The 19351-nt window shown below is 39.9% G+C and overlaps 1 protein-coding gene across 8 annotated transcripts in view; it reads left to right on the forward strand.

Annotated features, from left to right (window-relative positions):
• Positions 1–19351, forward strand: part of enox2 (ecto-NOX disulfide-thiol exchanger 2) — a 256095-nt gene that overhangs the window by 211500 nt on the left and 25244 nt on the right. For all 8 annotated transcript variants that reach the window (XM_046858788.1, XM_046858792.1, XM_046858794.1 and 5 more), the window contains 3 exons: positions 3193–3405; positions 14390–14496; positions 17885–17999. In XM_046858788.1, coding sequence (XP_046714744.1) covers positions 3193–3405; positions 14390–14496; positions 17885–17999 — 435 coding nt within the window. The remainder of the gene's footprint in view (positions 1–3192; positions 3406–14389; positions 14497–17884; positions 18000–19351) is intronic.

The following is a 19351-nucleotide window of genomic DNA, read 5'->3' on the forward strand; positions in this document are numbered from 1 at the left end:
GCTTTCAAATTTGTGGTAACGGTCAGGAGAAGAACCTCAGTTGAGTGTGATGGTCAGGTGACTGCAGCCATATGAGGTAAAAGGTATTCATCAAAGGTTTAATGATACTAAAAGGGACAAAATATAAATCCTTTGGTGTATTCAAACCTACAGTGATGACACTCTGCATTAAGTAATACTAAGATCAATTCATCCAAACATCCAGAATTTCCACTGAGTAAAAAGAAACCATTGTTCACTTGCGAGTTCACTTTAACAGTTTTAAGAGTTTTAGCGTCGTTCTTGCTCTATTTTCTCTCTGTTTGAACTCTTTGAACTCTCTTTTCGAAGTTCAGACATGAAAATTTGATAACAAACAGGCGAAGCGAGCTCTGCAAACGTCCCCACGTTGCTGTCGGTTACAGATCACTTATCTATCCTGCTTTGGTAAAGCGTAAACAATTACAAATTCATGAGCTACAAGATGTTAAATCCACTAAGGAAAAAAACGTGGAGGTTTCAAAAGAGACATTTTGTGTCCTTGCATTGCTTCTGTATTTTTTACTCGTCATCATTACAGTTCACCGTTACTGTGAGGAGCTCTTAGAACTAACACTATTATACTTTGCTTTATAGTCTTTTTTACACATATTTATATTGTATATGATATTTGCATTTGACCTGTTTTAGTCTTTCTTCATTGTATTTTCAAGGTCTTTATTGTCAGTGTCAGTAAATGACATATTGTGCCAATGTGATCAAAGGCAGGATCCTTAATAATAAGATGCTGCCTACTGAGATGACTTTATACAGAGTATTTGAAGTACACGCATCCATCGCTTTTATACACCTAATCCTATAATCCTTTGCATCACCCACCTATAAAGAATTCATATTATAAAAAATAAAGGTAGAATGTCATACAAAGCTGATTTGCGAGGAAAAGGTTTTTGAGCAAATGTACTTTTGAGATTTTTATCTGTAGTGAGAAACGTTTGATAGCCAATTGGACTTTTTGTGTTAGCGTTCATTACATCACAGCACTGTAACGTATTCTGGCTTCCAATAGTCTGATCCAAACTATACTATTTGGACACCTGACATTTCCATCCATCTGTGGTTTTTCCTTAAAATCTGGAGGCACACAACTGTGTAGAATGTCTTCAGATGCCGTAGCATGACATTTTCCCTTCATTAGAACTAAGACACTCAAACCTGTTCCAGCATGACAATGCCCCCAGTGCACTTTACCTTTACCTGGGATTGAGTAAAAGATCTTGAGTGGCCTGCCATAGAGTTTTGACCTCAACTCTACTGAACACCTTTGGGATGAATTGGAACGCTGACTGCACCCCAGACCTCCTCACCCTACATCACTGTGCTAAGACCCTTTGGTTGAATGAGCACACATTTTAACAAGCACACTCCAAAATCTAGTGGAACATCTTCCCAGAAGAGTGGAAGATATTATAACACATCTGAATCTTAGGGTCAGGTGTCTACAATCTTTTGTTCATATTATTTCCTTTCCACTATTTGCTTAATAAAACATTGTAATTGACAGTCGTCTATTTCAGACTTCTTTAAAATGCTGAAACGTAAGATTCCTCTGTTTTGACTCAATTTTTATTTACCAATAGCGACAGCTGGCAAATGTGAGACTGGAGCCGTCCTTCGGTTGGCCACATCATCACATCGCAGCAATGTACGAGAGCAAATATCTGCTTTCTGAAGTCTTACAGCGTCTCGTTGCTGCAAGGCATTTTTACAGAGTCCAGTCGAGTGATGTGGAAAACATGCAAACAGATTAGGAAAGTGTGTTCCAGTGCCAAAGCTCCATCAGCGCATCTGCTCGCTTAATTGTTTGATAATTCATTAGCAATGTAACCTTTGGCTAATTTGACATGAGGTATGGAGGAGGACTGTTTGTGAGTTGCAGCTCTTTTGTCAGCCGTGTCCTACGCTTTCTGGTCAGAATGCAGAATGTGTTCATCCCGTTGGCACAAAAAAAAAGGTCGGTATTTGGCTAAAAGCAGCCAAAATACAGCTTGGATGCTGTCCCTCCTTCTGTGATGTTCTTTCCTTAGAGTCGTACTGTTTGTGTACATGCCTGTACATTTCTCTGTTGTTTCTGCTGTATTTTGACACTACTGGGTCTGAGATGTATTTCTCCTGGCACAGGGCGCACTGCTCTCCCCACTTGAAGTGCATCGATATGGGAGTGGGTGTGTGTTTGTATCAGCCAGAGTCTAAGTACATGTTTGTTGTAACTGATACAGATATGATTTTTTGCAGTAAGTAACATTTATTAGTATTATTTTATTTACATTTGTATTTGACATATACTTAACCATACTCAGTACAACATGCAGCGAAATCACGGCTGATCCGCGTTATAAAAAGGAATAGAAATTGGAATGAAAACAATGAACAGTTTGAAATAGATACATAGAAAATTACAATAGAATATACAGTTCAGTATGATACAATGAAATAGATCTGCAATAAAACGAAATATAATAAAATTCACCTTTAGTGTTTTCCAGTTTGAAGGTTTGAATTTCCTTTGGCTCTTCCTCATTCTTTGTATTGGAACCTTCAGGGGTGAAAGTGCTTCACTGACCACACCAGAGAGAATTTCTTCACTATCTTCCTGGCCTTGGTCCAGCACCACTTGTTGTAGATGGACTTTGGGTCAGGGAGCTCAGTGTGGATGGTATGTTCATCTGATAGCACCATCCTCCAGAGAGCTTGCCTGTCAAGATGCTCTTAGTGGTTAAGGTGTAAAAGTTTTCTCAAAAGTCTGAGTTGAAACAGACATTGTGAGACCGTAATGGATCAGAAGTGTCAAGGAACATTTAATGGATGTTCGGTAATGCTGTGTGCTTCTAACAGTGAACTTCACATGTCGAGTTTAATGTTTCATGTTTCAGGCTTTAAACAGTAAATGTAATAGAGTTGTGTAGAATCAGTAAGTAAAGGTGAAGGGTCCTTATGTGTCTCAGTTCTCGCAGAATTGAACTGCTCATGAGAATTTCTCTGCTCCACACTCACAAATAATTTTGTGTGACGTTTTGGGGGGATATTTAATGAACACATAAATGAGTAAAACAGCATTAATAACCATTCATCCATACTCTCCTCCATTCGCCTCTCTCCTCTCTCTCTCTCTCTCTCTCTCTCTCTCTTTCTCTTTCGTTTTTCCTTCTTTAGACGATTCCAAGTTTCCCGAGGCAGTGCGAGTGTTGCTGACCTGGGTGGAGCGAGGCGAAGTGAACCGGCGCAACGCCAACAACTTCTACTCCATGATCCAGTCCTCTAACAGCCACATCCGCAGGCTGATGAACGAGAAAGCAACGCACGAGAAGGAGATGGAGGAAGCGAAGGAGAAGTTTAAGAACGCCCTGGGTGCCATCCTTGTACAATGTGAGTGTTGCCCCCTCCCCTCGTTACACTTTAAAGCAACGCTTGCTTTTAACACTCTGAAAAGAGACGCACTCAGCAAATGGGTGCACTCTTTCAGAACATGAGCTCTCGACACTTTCAGCCATCTTAATGGAAAGCATAATGCAGTGGCACTTTAGAGATGATTGATCCAGTGCCCAGGGATATGGAAAACACAGCATACAAACACGCTCTGTGGAAATGTACGTACTTACCGTAGCATGAATTGATATTTAAAGAGAGAGATAAAAGCCACAGGATCAACATTAGGTTTTATTTTCATTCGAACGCGTATTTAGTATGACGGAAACGTTATGCGCGCGACGAACGAAACACAACACACGTAACCTGGTGAACTGAACTCCACCAAATAGCATTTTATCTTAAATCAGAATAAAGTGCTTCCACTAGAGAGAGAAACCCGCAGGTGGGTCCCGATGCAGTGCCAGATTACTTCATTTGACTTTTTCAAACTTACTTTAAAATAATACGGAATCCAGGCTGAGGTCAGTTTACAGTTCAGGAATGATTTACAATAAATGATATACATTTGAATTGAAAGGAAACTGAAACAGAAAAACTAATCAAATTCCATTCAAATTCAAAACAGAAATAAATACATTTCTTTATATATTGAAATTATTTAGTACTCACATATTCCTCAAATGACATTTAACCCTTTAAACTCCTCACAGACTTTGTATACATCTAGACTCAGACATGAGTTTAATTTGTTTTATTATTATTTATATTTATTTAAAACCACATGACTGGTCCGAAATAAATATTTTTTTCTGCTTTTGTTGTCTCCTGAAACGGTCTAAAAGCAGCTGCTATACAGTGCCTACAGTGTCAAAAGTTTGGAAACACCTGGATTATTGTCATTTTTGAGGGGACACGTATGTTCCTTAATTTTACTTTGACCAAACTAATATATAAATGTACTATGTAATGAATAAAAGATAGACATCATACATATAGCTAGTTATTTTATATAGGATTATATGTTATGGATTATATATAAGATTAACTATTCTCTGCTTCTGAAATAAATACCATTTTATCACAAATCTGAAATAATTGCTCTCATCTAATAAAGTACGCAATTAGCCTTCAAACAATGAAACATTTTCAAAATGTTTCAAAAACAATACATGAATGGAAAATTTAATGGATCCAATGGAAGGAATGAAAATGAATGGATCTATTTTTAGTCACAGAACATCTCCTGATGTGTTCTCCCAGTCTGCCATATACTTGTATTTAATATGGATAACCTCAATACTGTGTTGAGAGTGTAAGGGGTTAATTATGTCATAGTGTAGTAAAATCTGGCCTAAGATCCCATTCAGGCCTAAAAGTGTTTGGTGTCAAATGGTTTGTTTCTTTAGCCTCATGCTAAATAATGCTAGCAGGATAATGTGGTTAACAAGAAAGTAATGATTGAGATTCCTCACTCCTAGTGTTGAGTTATTAATATCTGTACCTATAAAATGGATAAAAAGTTACCACATTGAAAAAACCTTCATTGCTCCATTCGAGGCTGAATCACTTCTTGCTCTGCTGCTAGCGTGGTATCGTTTTGTGCAAGCGTCCAAGTCAGGCAGGAGGTGTGAAGTGATTCAGATGAGCATATATTTGCAGGATTTGATCATTCGGCGTCATGCGACGAGCCAAGCGATGTCATTTGAGGTGGAGTATGCGCGGGCTTCCGTTACTGAATCGTTTATTATTTGTGAGTTAGATTAGGGCTGCAACTAAAGTGCAGTGCTAAAGAGACAAACTTCCGACACTGACTGACTTATTAGCCCCTTTATTACTGCGATCCAAATGAATCCATTCAAATTGGATCAGCGTGATAAAGAGTTGCAGCGAAGTAATTATTCTCAGGCGGGACTGAGACTGGACCCCGGTGCTGGAGCGTCCCGATGTTAATGTTGTGCATGCTTGTAGTGCGAGCGTGCTGAGGACAAAGCAGGTAAGTGTTCCAGAAGTCTGAACCAGTCTGGAGCTGAAAGCAGACACAGGTAGAGTATTCAGACTGCCTCAGCACACAGCGCCCACTGACCACTAACAGGCATGAAGAGCTGCTTAAGCGTTAACAGGAGCCTTCAGTAGTGTTTGATAGTGTCTGGAGAGCCCTCCTGACGAGAACGGCCTAAGCGAGCGAAAGTAAGTATTCCTCCATAAGTAAAGCAAAACCGAAGCCACATGTGTATAGCATATGAAGTGTTTTACTGAAAAAAAACCCTAGGGATTTCAGACCACCCTGGCAACTCCTGCGTCAAGTGATATCCAACTAGCTGTAGAATACATTTCCCGATCCCGTACGCACTCTTGCATGGCGCACTCTCCGGTTCGTCAATGTCGGCTGGTCAATAGTGTGATTGATCTCTTCTAAGTTGATGTGTGAAAGGTAATGGATACGGTCAGAGGTGCTTCATCCAGCACATGAGCAGCTATATTGAACACCTGCTTAATGCTGATTGATTTAAACAACTCCTTCAGAGCCAAAGACACTGTAATATGTCGAGGTGGAGTGTAGTGCCATATTCTTACTCTGTCAGCAAAAAGAATGGGGGAATTCATTCGCCATATGTGTTTGGGAAACTTATTTTACTGTTGAACTTGTTTATGAAGGTGTCATGGCCCAAAATGTCACTACAAAATTGGATGCCTGACAGCACAGGTTTATGAGTAGTGCCTATAAAAAAAAAAGGATACATTTTTTTATATATTTTGTAAGTTTTGGAGGTTGGAAAGTTGCCTCTGCTTTTCTTTGAAGCACTGGCACATTTCTCCTCGCTGCATTAACTGTCAGCGTGTTTGTGTGTGCGTTTTGGTATTTATTTATCCGTCACGTTTCTTTCTACCGCCGTGTCAAATTATCCCAGTGAGCCTCCGAGTTCAGTATTCACATCTGCATACAGAAAAATATGTGCCGCCTTATTATATGAGTTGATTTTACAGCTCTGTGTAGCCAGTGGCAGCTGACATGGCATCAAATGGCATCAGCTACATTTGTTTGTTTGTTTTGTTTTGTTTTCATGGCATGCCTCTCAGCGGTACGCCGAGTGTAGCTTTCAATTTGGCTGCGTATTGGAGATTTCTACTCACCATGCCAACCGCTCCTAATTCCCCGTGTTCTAGCTAATAATCACGCAAATGGCGAATGTTTCGACGCCCTGCTGTGCATGAGTGCATCAGGGATTTCTGCAAATATGGAAATAAATCGCAACACATGAGGAATGGCCTAAATTCCAAAGCCTTATCCTAGCGTGATAAAGTGCTAGCAGGCAATCCACGATTCAATTAACCCCCTTGACGCTGTCGAACACATACGCGCAATGAAATCAATAACAGTATCAGTAAAGTTTAAAAAGATATAAATGCTCAACTTTGGGTCATTTTGTGTTTTTTCTGTGCCAGTTAATATAATTGGGTCAGAAGTAGATTTCATGCGAAGATTATGGAAAAGAGAGAGAAAAGACTTGTTCAGTGGGTTTTGAGTTCAGGAGCCATTTTCGAATGCCATTGACAGGATGGCAGGAGGTAAAAATTAAACATGGGAACAGGATCTAAGGGAAGCAGGAACGGGGTGGGGGAGAAATCAGTTTAGTGGGCAGGAAAAATAATTCCACACAGAATGGAAAAATCACTTCTGCACAGATCTCTGGTACAGGGTATGACCTACTAGCTGTCAAAGGAATAGCTGAATAAATGGAAAAATCGATGAGAAAAATTTCTGTCTTTGATTCACTCGACTCACTCCATTCCTGAAAAAAATATCCTTTTTTGATATAGTGCATGCAAAGATACACACATTTCAATGTGCGGTGTCATTGTTTAACAGAAAATGAGTTTACATCCAAATAAAACTGTGGTTTTACATGCCTTCCCCCCAAGAAAAACAAATCGAATGCAATATGTTTATAAAGTTAGAAAGAAACAAAGTCAGGAAATGGAGCTCAAATATAGACTAGGCCTCTAAAGGCTAAGACACACGAGTCTGCATGTGATACAGATTCCAATCTGATTGATTTATACTTTTAATCTATAACTTATCACTCTACAAGTTGAATACGTTTGATTTATCCAGCAGATGCTGATAATTACCGAGTACTGACATAATAAATTTAAACTGAATTGATGGAATTTATGTCTGATATATTTTCACGTTTCATCACTGAGAGGATTTAAGTTGACAGGGAATTAAGGAGTTAGTCCTGACTTCTACCAGCTTCTAGCACCATCCCTTTTATATCTGCAGATTTTTCTTGTCAGTGTGTCTAGCAAAAAAAAAAAAATCAGAGCAATGCAGTACCATCACACTGTCAGGATGACAAACACAGGAGCTTCATAGAGTAAGCTTCAAGCCTGAAAAGAAAGAAAGGCTTGTTTGAGCAATACAGCTCATCAGATCATTGTTATCTCAGTTTGGATAAAACATACACATGTACAATCTCACAGCTTATCACTGAAAGCCAGAACAGCAGCCCTAAACTAAATCTAAGAAAAAATAAATAAATAAAATACGTGTTTGTCATTATGACAGATTCTGTTAACAGACTGTAAACAAGGTGCTTGCTGTTCCACTATAATGGGTGATTTATTTCCAACATATGTTTCAGTTTCTATAAACCGCCTCAGATCTGAACTTCAGCGAGATAGTGTTGGCATTAACACCTGAGCACAATAGTCCTGAGTGTCAATTATGTTAAGAGGAACAAACTCACTGTGGTACGTGGTTTAAACGTTTTTTTTTTTGTGTGTGTGTTATTAACTGAGAAAAAACATTATTATTATTTTAAAAAATATATATATTTTTAAGTATTTTTTAACTTCTTTAACCAGACAAATTAGGTACAGCATTTAAAACAATTTGTATTTAATTTTTCTTTGGTTTAGTCTTTTTTGAAAAAGAAAAAATCTAAGAGAGAAAAGGGGTCAGTTCTTCTGCAGTCTGTGTTTGCTGATGCGGCTGTAAAGCATTTATTGAAAGCCAGCTGAAAACCCTTTATGACTCATGTTTTTAGAGACTAAGAGACTAGTTAAGACCAGCATTATTTAGCTCAAGGCCAAGGTCCAAGGTCAAGTCAAGATTGTGCCCAAGTGAAAGCCAGAATGAGTCGAAGGAAAAAACTGAAAACAATCAAAAACTTTAGGTTCAAGCCTTTACTTTAGCTAGTTGATTAGTAGTTTGTGCATTGTGCCGATTATTAGCCTCAGGTTTCTGCAAGAAGGAATTATTTCATGACAGATTTGGGGACCTCTCTTAGTTGAGGAGAAAAAACCTTTAGCTAGGCTAATACCAGGAACTGATGCAAGTCCAAATGCAAATGACAATCATTCTGAAACCAATCTACACAGAAAACCCTATGAGAACAAACAGACAGAGCACTTGGCTGATGTATCATTCTAGATAAATGCTGTACTAACCTTACATATGGCATTGGAACCATCTTCCAAAATGATTATAGTCCAATCAAGAAGAGGATTGTCCTTTACATAACTAGGAAGATTGTTCATTGAATAGATTGAAGTCATCTTCCTGTCCTTGAGGAAAAAGTTTTCATTTTCTTCTTCAACCTCACTGCAGTCACATGTCATGTTTTTCATTTTCTTCTGGCCGGACCTCAACAACAACCAACAAGCAGAAATCTGAACAACAATCAATAAAGCAGTCGGGTTTGAATTATGTATGTTTCTCTTACGCACTAAAAATTACACAGCCCACCAGAGAGTGTGCTTCCTGCCAGCTAAGGGAAGTCAGGTGAGGTTGGTTCGTGGTGCACTAACTGTAACAACGTATAATGGGAATTCACAGGAGAAGCATCCAAAGAAAAACTTTTTTTGCCGAACATGTAGAAATGTGCTCCTTGCTGTAAGTACTGTGAGGTTTTCCAATAAACATCCTTCTCACTTTGTCATCTTTGTATCATCTCAGCTAGATTAAGGAGCATAAAGGCAACAACACCACACGCTACAGTCATGCTTTTCTACCCCCAGCAGGTGCAAAGTGATGTAAATGTTATGGTTTTTGCCCTAGCCTAATTGAAGTATGTTCTTTCAGCATTATGTCCAGTAGGAATGTGAATCTACAGTGCATCTTAAAAGAGTTCACAGAAGTCCACATTTTCTTATGTTACAGCCTTATTTCAAAATGGATTAAATTCATTGTTTACCTCAAAATTCTACAAACAATAACCCATAATGACAAAATGAAAGCAGTCTGTTTGAAATGTTTGCAAAATTATAAAAAGTGGAAAACGAAAAAAATCACATGTACATAAGTATCACAGATTTTGCCATTACACTCAAAATTGAGCTCAGATGCATACTGTTTCCACTGATCATCTTCGAGATGTTTCTACAACTTGGTTGGAGCCCACCGGTGGTAAATTCAGTTGATAGGACATGATTTGGAAAGGCACACACCTGTATATATATATATGGTCACACAGTTAACAGTGTATATCAGAGCACAAACCAAGCCATGAAATCCAAGGAATTGTCTGTAGACAGGATTGTATGGAGGCACAGATCTGGGGAAGGGTACAGAAACATTTCTGCAGCATTGAAGGTCCCAATGAGCACAGTGGCCTCTATTATCCGTAAATGGAGGAAGTTTGGAACCATCAAGGCTCTTCCTAGAGCGGGCTGCCCGGCCAAACGATCGGGGGAGCAGGGCCTTAGTGAGGAAGGTGACCAGATGATCACTCTGAAAGAGCTCCAGTGTCTCTCTGTGGAGAGAAAAACCTTCCAGAAGAACAACTATCTCTGCATCACTTCACCAATCAGGCCTGTATGGTACAGTGGCCACACAAAAGCCACTCAGTAAAAGGCACATGACCGCCTCCCTGGAGTTTGCCAAAAGGCAGCTGAAGGACTCTCAGACCATGAGAAACAAAGATTGTCCTAAATGCCAAGCGTCATGTCTGGAGGAAACAAGTTACCACGCATCACATGGCCAATACCATCCCTACAGTGAAGCATGGTGGTGGCAGCACCATGCTGTGGGGAGGTTTTTGAGCAGCAGGAAGTGGGAGACTGGTCAAAATCGATGGAAAGATGAATGCAGCAATATACAGAAACATCCTTGATATAAACCTGCCCCAGAGCACTCTGGACCTCAGACTGGGCCGACGGTTCATCCTTCAAAAGGACAACAATCCAAAGCACATAACCAATTGGCTACAGGAAGGCTGTGAATACTGTATATAACTGAGGCCAATACCATTCGCATCTCGATGCATAGCCAACAATACGATACATAACGATTCAATGGAAAAAAATATATGTTATTCATATATGTTATTCAACAAATTTAGTTTTAGACAGACAGCAAATCATACATTTGCTTAAGTGACTCCTGACTTTTAACGCATGGTCCTTTCATAAACAGGCTTTTGTAGTGCAAAAGGAAAATATAAATTATATACTTATAATTTATGAAAAGAGCCATGCGTTAAAAGTCAGGAGTCACTTAAGTAAATGTATCATTTGCTGTCTGTCTGAATATATATAGAGAGAGATATACAGAGAGAGAGAGAGAGAGAGAGAAGTCTAAATTATATTTAGTTTTTTACTGATGCAAATATGTTGAAATGCGATAAAAATGCAAACTCGCATCCACACATTTTTAAACCGATGCATCACATAATTAACGTATGCTGACGCATATATGCTAATGGTGAATCTTACCATCCCTAACACTCATGTTTATAGTCGAACATTAGAATGGACTAGGAGTGCCATAATGTTTTTGTCTGTTTAGATTATTATATAACCAGTAAATAGTGCAAAGTCAAGCACGTTAATAATTGATGCTTGTAAACAAACCACTTTTGTCATGATCGTGAAGAAAATGCTAAAAGGTTGGCAACAGTCCATACATTCCCATCACGACTCCGATCCGTGGAGCTGTGATGTATGTACACTCATATGCGAGTCACATTTGTAGACAAAAGCTTCACTGAATATATCATACAGAGGTCTGCTGCTGACCCTGTAGAAATTCTGCGTTTATTAAAGGTAAACCGGTGTTGCTTAGAGATAACATAATATTGAAAACTCCATAGTTGTGCTGGTATTATTACCTGTAGCAAGTAGCAACACTAAAGAGATCAAAAGCTGCAGGATTTTCAGTGAATTACAAGAGTTGTGCTATAAACATTTTGTAATGAGGTCTTCATATGGATTTGTATTCTCTAGACCTGACAGTGGAGTTTAAAGAGAAATGGTAAAGGCTCTGCTCGGAATACAATACAGCACAGCAATGGCATGAAGTCTTAAACTGAACGTCTGTGCAGTCGAGGTCTAAAAAACAGTTGAAAAAACATGTAAACTAGAATATTTAACAAATTCCAAGCAAGCATACTGATTTTTTTTTTGGGGGGGGGGATGGAATGAGTAATGCATAAATAATTTTAGTACAGCAGTATTTTACAAGAAGGAAAACAGAATGAACGCGAGAAAAGAAGTGTCATTTTCGTTGCTAAACGGTTGCAAAAATATAAACTATACTGACAGATGTTTGTGGACACCTGACCATCTTTTTGAACATCCCACCACTTTTCAAAGATGTTCCACTAGATTTTGGAGTGTGCTTGTGGAGATTTGTGCTCATTCAGCCACAAGGGTGTTAGTAGAGTCAGATACTGATGTAAGTAAGGAGGATGTTTAATAAAGTTGAGGTCAGAGCTCTATAGCAAATACAAGTACACCATATCCTGATAGAGTTGGCTTTTTGCACAGAGGATTGTCATTCTGAGCAGGTTTGAGTCTCCTAGTTCAAGTAAAGGGAAGATTTAATGCTACCACATCCAAAGACTATAGTTGCCTCCAACTTTCATGTACCAGTTTGTGGAAGAACCACATGGGTGGAAAAACCAGGTGTCCTAATTCTTTTCCCAATATAATGTACATTTAACCTTTCTTAGTCACGATGCAGTTGGTAAACTGGTTGATAGCTGTATTCAAAAGATCTGTTTTCACCAAAATCGTTTTCCTGATGATCTACTATCATACAGAGACAATTTGACTTAAAAATTTGACTTGGGTGAAACTCCAGGAGTGCCCCTTGTATAGGTGTGCACTCTTCACCCTAAAAGGGCTCTTTTTTCTGTCACACACACACACACACACACACGCGCACACACACACACACACGCACACACAATCATGCTACTTCTAAATCGATGTCTCCCATCAAATTAAAGGATGCTAAAGCCATTATTGATCTCGCCGCAGTACTCGAGCTCGCCTTTATCTCACTCCGAGCTTTCTCAACCCTATTGACTCCACTGGGTTTATTAGCCTTGCCCCCAAAACGACGAAAGCAAGAGACAGATTGTAAATTGGGGAAAAGTCTTTCCGCACATCCTTGAGAGGTGACAGCCCCAGAATTATATTAACGCCATTCAGAAGACGCAGTGTTCCAGCAGCAGCAGGAAAAAAGACGCGGGGCGTGTCTCACAACTCGAAAAGAGAAACAGATTTTCGCACAGTGCGCAGTTCATTTTCTATCCTGTACAGGCACAGCTCCGACACACGAATGTGCTCGTTCAAAGAAGTTAACGTTTCCATAGTAACAGCGCGATGAAAAGAAGATACTTGTATAATTAGAGCAAAACAATTCACTTTTTTTGGTTTGTCGAAAAATATATGTAATCATAAATATAAATATTATCATAAATAATATTATCATTGCTAATGGGGACCTGGGAATTCTGTGATTTCAGGACATCTCTTTGTTAACCACCTGTTCTGTGTATGTTCTTTACTTTTAATGTAGCTATAAATGGAAAGTACAACCTGAAGTCTTGAATTGACCGAAAAAAAAAAGTCAGCAGCTTGCTTTACTTACTTTCTGATATGATGGTAATTTTCAAGTTTGCGGAGGATATCTGTGTCTATAGGAACTAATAAGAATATGTTGTGCAAATCTCTGCAAACTAATCGATAAAAAAGTACACAGTGACAGAGAACGTAGTGCATATGCTGTAAATGATGCACTTTTAATGGTTGCTGAATTTATGAACAGCCACCAAGTAGCTATTGTGATTTCGTCCCTTTCATTTGTTTTCTGCTCGTTTTGTTCCACCTAAATATTGTCATGTACAACATGTACCAGGGCTAAACGATTTCATTCCGGTAAGAAGAACGTAGCTAAGAGCGATGCCTGCAGTCCCACAGGCTTCTGGGGGTGTAGTGTTTTCGTTTCTCTCACAGGCCTGATTCAGCTCACGGAGAGCGTGTTAATTGGCAGAGGTTCTGAATCATTGGTGTTAGAACAGAACTTGGCATTACAGTTTGGGCTGGAGTTTGACATGTGATCCCCAGCGTTCTTCACTCCTGAAATATTTCGTCTCTTCCTCCTGCAAGATTTCTGCCATCTCTCAATTCCGAGTGGATGAACTCATTTTCCACTAATGAGTTGACACAAGTGAGACGTCCTGTCAGATCCACACACACACACACACACACACACACACACACACACAAACACACAGAGCGAGTGTAATAGCATGTGGCTTCCCTGTAGATAAGTCATTAGACTCCACATTTATGTACTTTTTTCCAAAAAACTAGTGATCCTTTGATGCGCCTGACAGCCCAAAGCCTCTAAAGATATCTAATGTGATGCAGTATTTAAAAAAAAAGGAATCATTTTGTTCACGGGACTTTGCACAGAAGTTGCCTCAGTGGTCTGAATTAGTCAAACAGGTCAAACTGCCCCACTGTTTCCTCCGTGAATAATTTTTTTTCAGCATTGAAGTTAGTCATCCATGCACCAGTGTTGTTGCTGTAGAGAGGGAGAGTAGGGCGAGAAAAGTAGTTCACTGCCTTCCTATCTGACACCAGTTTTTTTTTCCCCCCACTCCTCTGCTTCTCCCCAATCGCCCCTCTCTCTCTGTCTTTCTTTGGACGGTACATACTGGCCCCCCGCATCCCCCTGCCACAGTTGAGCAGATTGTGTCTGTATTCCACGCTGCTTCCAAACAAAAGGCATGGGACCATTTCTCCAAAGCACAACGCAAGAACCTGGACATGTGGCGCAAGCAAGCAGAGGTTGGTGTTCTCACTTTTTTGCTTTGTTCTCTCTGTTAAACTGAATATGTTGACGTTCATGCAGGTTTTTTTTTTTATTATATATATATATATATATATATATATATATATATATATATATATATATATATATATATATATATATATATATACACACACTGATCCATTAGCCTTTTTTTATTTCCCCGTCTCCAAGCGCAGTTCCATATGCTCTCTTCTGAGTCATACATTAATTAGCTCTTAACATTGTAATGGAAACAGTCGGCTGTATGGGATCTGTAGCTGTAAATCACCCAAAAGAGCCGAGATCCCAACAGCACACGAGCGCTTAGCAGGTAACACACATGAGCGAAGTATTGCCGCAGATGGCGCTAACCGAGTGGCCCTTCATCCCATGTGACTCCCCAGGCCCTGCTGTAGATCACATTCAGAACACACTCAGTCCTTCTCACACACGACGCCCTGCCTGAGCTGCTCCGTTTCTCCACGCTAAAAATGTCCCGTTTTTGTTCCGTTTTGAAGCGAATTAAGACACCAGGGTGCAAAAATACCTCATTAATTAATGAGCCGCAACAGAACGTGCTCTGTGTGGGCGGAGGAGGCTGATGAAGTTTAACACTGTTGTCATTTTCTGGTCACTCGGTAAGTGTTGAGACTCGTCCCCCCCCCCGAACGGCAAGCGAGCAAAGCCATGGATTGGGTGTGTAATTAACATCATAATCTCCTTTTCCAGGCTGCAACACGGCGACAAATTTGCACAGATCGCAGGCCTGATACCGTTTGCGTTAATCCAAAAGTGCTTGAAAGGTCTTTGTTACGCGAGTAATGAACATACACAGGAAGTGCTCACATTCCAGAGTCGTATCATGTAATCTCATTAGCTTTAAATGGGTACCGGATTTGGAACAAGTGTCACACTGGTGCAAAAGAGTCTCGTCATGACATAAGGTAGGTGTTTCATTCTGTCTAAATGTGCTGTTTGAGATGGTTTTCAGTTCATATGTGTTTAAAGTGCTGTCTCGCACCCTGGAGTTGGACGGTTGATGGAAATTTGGATGCTTTGCCTTCTTTTTCCATTAACTTTAGATAAGCCAAAGATCAATGCGGTTTCCTAACTAGGGCCACACCGTACCAATTGGCTACACCAACACCTCTCCATGTTTTCATTGTTATACAACGACGCACAAAGACTCCATTGTCCTGTCTACATCAGTTTTAACATCAGTGTTACATACTTACATGATTCTCAGATGATCCCCAGTAATTGGATCCTGATCGAAGCTGGTTGAAGTCCGTCCAGAGGACAGATGTTATTAGGGTTTTTATTGTTATTCCATGTGCTTTTAGCCACAAAGGGGCCTCTGTGATCAAGATAGATATGAGCAAATATATTCATACATTGTGTGCGGGAGAATTTGCACAAGATATGTGTTATTCATGAAAATCAGGTTCGTTCAGGAAAAAAAAGGCTCATATCCTAAGAGAGCCCATGACTTTAAACAGACTCAATCAAGTGATAGGCTTTAAATTATGAAATAGGTGGTAAGTTATTGCAAATTAATACACAGATTACGCTGTCAAGTTAAAATCATGTATTTATTTCGATTGTACGTGCACATTAAACGGACATCTTGTAAATGAGTGAGTCAAAGCTGGTTCATGAATAAAGACATGAGGATGAATGATGGTGCCCTCTAACAACAGGAGGAGAGAATGTGTGATTTCTTTTGGAAGAATTCTCTTAAACGATAGCTTAGTTAGTTAGTTTGTTGGTCAGCTATCTAGTTCGTTTGTTTGTTTGTTCATTAGTTTTACTCAAACAAAAAAAATCTTATTGCGATTAAATCTCTTTTATAAAACCGACCTGAACAAGAAGGCAACAAGAGACCCCACAACAATTAACACAACAGCTAAATTTGGAGCGCATAAAAGAGGCTCTCTCTCACTGTTTAATTCTTTTCAGCTCTTTTATTGAGTTTTGCAGGTGTCACAATCCATGCATTTGCAGATATCCTGAAAATGTGAGTCTTGTCAAAATATGACTATTAATTTGAGTAAAATCTGCATAATCCCATGCAAATCTTGCATGCATTTTTAGTTTAGCCTATTTGGTCTATGAAAACATTTATATATGGCTTTACATAAAGAATATGAAATGAGGTGGATTTTTTATTGTTTTTATCCTTTACTGTACTGAGAGAGTGTGAGGGTATTTTAGTTGGAGCTGAGCTCTGCACTAAGGGAACAGTGTATGACAAGTGGAGTTATTACGACTCTATAGTTATAATCCCTGTGCCCGTACTTGTCCAGTTACTGAGCTGCTCTGTGTCATTCTGAAGGTAAGGGGCTCGTTTATGTACGGGATTGTATAGGAAGATTTTTTTCTTAATCCTTCAGACCAGCTATTGGGCTGTTGGATCACAAAGTTCTTGCTGCCGGAGAATCTCCCAGAGCTTTGCAGAGCTACAGATCAGCAGCATGTCACATTATGGTTCGGGTTTTATTCACTGAGTCTCTCTCTCCTACCGGTCAGATTGCATCAGATTATTTCGAGTATTTAAAGCGTTTTGGTGTGAAGTGGGCCAGCTGGGAGATTGGAAGTGTAGGAATAAAAAGCGTAATTTTCCAGGCAGTGTTAACTTTTGTATTGCAACACAATGCTGATTGTTTTTTCAGAGAAGGTACAGTAGCTCTGTGTGACTGACCTGAATTCAGTGGTAGCTGCTGTGTGCTGCAGGTGTTTTTGGCTTCAAACACTGATGGTTGTAATCTCTAGATTTACAGAGGGGACTTCAAAAGAAAACTGCATCACACCAGATCAGAGCTCTGTCAGTCTTCTTAGTTCTATCCTTCCCACTCTGTTCCCTCTCTATAACCTCATCTCCTTTCACTTTCTCTTCCATCTGGCCAGATGGGTGTGTTTCTATCTGAACTACCTGTTCGACCCCTCAGCACCAGGCAGATGGTGGTGTTTACACTAAGCTTTTAGTTTCTTTGGGAGTTAGTATCTCTCCCCATAGCAGCTTTTATGTAAGTGAATATGTGCACACACCTCATTAGGCGGTGAGCTCCCCATTATGTGGGCCAGCAGGCAGCACCCATGCAGAGACATCTGCTCCAAACACCCCTGCTCATCCAGCATATCTGTATCTTACTCAGGCAGCGATGCCAGGAATTAAAACACAACATACGCACCAAAAAAAAACTTTTTCAACACAGTTTGCTAACTATTTAATTCGGCAAGGTCAGTCAACAAGGAGTTCCAAAAGTAGCTTTCTTGATTATATCTGCAATTAGAGAATTTGGTCGGAGCTCACAAAAAAAATTATTAATAAACGTTTTGTCCTCGAACCCGCATCGATTAACATTGTATGTTCCTCTTCCGCAGGAAATCAGGAACATCCATAACGAGGAGCTAATGGGAATCCGCCGGGAAGAGGAGATGGAAATGTCAGACGACGATATGGAGGACACCCTGGAAAGCAAAGACTCAGATGACTCAGGTACCCACAATCCTCTAACACACCATCTATCTCTCAGGTTTTAGCAGTAAAGATCCCTTGGATGCCACTGTTATGTTCAATAATTGTAAAAGGATATTTGGTAGAGGACCTTTATTTGTGCTTTTTTTTGTGCTGCTCTAATTACTTTGTCAGCAATTGACTTGATCCTCCCACAATGTAAGTGCTAATAAAACTTTGCAGTGTGTCTAGAGTGTTGTAATTGGAAACCATGCCGAGCTTTTGCTCTCAGGTTTATTGCCTGACTACGATGCGGCCTCATCCTGAATCTCTGTTCTGAGTTGGGATTATATAGAGTGGCATAAACGCTGCACTCTACTCTGTTTTTTTGGGTTACAGGAACTCCCGGTCGTTCGCACCGCAGCAGAGATTAGTTAAGGTAGTAATTAGGTCATTAAGAAACCTCTTTCCACTGTTATTGCATGATACCGTAAAATTAGTGCGAGCAAGCGATTGCTCATTTCATGCTTTCAGCGGAAAAATGATGCCGACGGAAATGCGCTGACACGTTAAGGCGCCGAAGAGTTCTGTGTTTATACTTTGGGCGCCATAATTAGAGCTGTCTTCACTGTCTGAAGGAGAACTACTGTGCCCTCTTTAGCATCTCGCGAATCCCCGGGGATTAGGAAAGAGCGTGGACTGACTAGCCAAAGCGATGCTTTAAATAAATGAGCCGTGTTTGCTGCTATAGGCATTTACACTGAAGTTCATGAATCATTTGAGGAACAATGGTTGGAATGTTTTTATTATTTTTATTATATTATTATTGTTGGAATGGTTGGAATGTTCTTTTTTTATTATTATTACTGTTGTTAATTTCACCCTTTGAACTTCATATAAAAAGAATGTAAATATGTCAAGTAAGAAGCTTGGTTAATGAACCTTGTGCTGGATCAGTCAGCAATGTTCATTACAGCAAGGTCTAACTGAAAATGAGCTTAAGAACATCAGCCCTGACCCTGACTCGTCATGCAGTATCGCAGCATATTTCACAACAAGGGCACTGGGTTTCTTGGAAACTGTGCCACCTGTGCCAGAACTATAAACAAATAGTAATTAACCATCCAGAGAAAGAGAAAAGTCAGACAGCATTAAAGGTTATGCCTGGGTCAATGATCAGTCTGTCTATTCAGCCCTCAGTTGTCAATTTGTCCCCCCTGTCAGTGGCATTGCTGGCAGAGGAGCCATTAGACGACAAGCACAAGTCATCAAATTCGAGCTGGCAACTGATTCCACCATGATCCGAAGCTATTAGGCTCTTTATACGCCCATAAACCCCTCTGGCGGAGTGAACACAGGAGTGCACAGCTGAGAATGTCTGTGCCAGCTGCTCG

This window comes from Silurus meridionalis, chromosome 10, assembly GCF_014805685.1.
Source record: "Silurus meridionalis isolate SWU-2019-XX chromosome 10, ASM1480568v1, whole genome shotgun sequence".
NCBI classification, from domain to species: Eukaryota; Metazoa; Chordata; class Actinopteri; order Siluriformes; family Siluridae; genus Silurus; species Silurus meridionalis.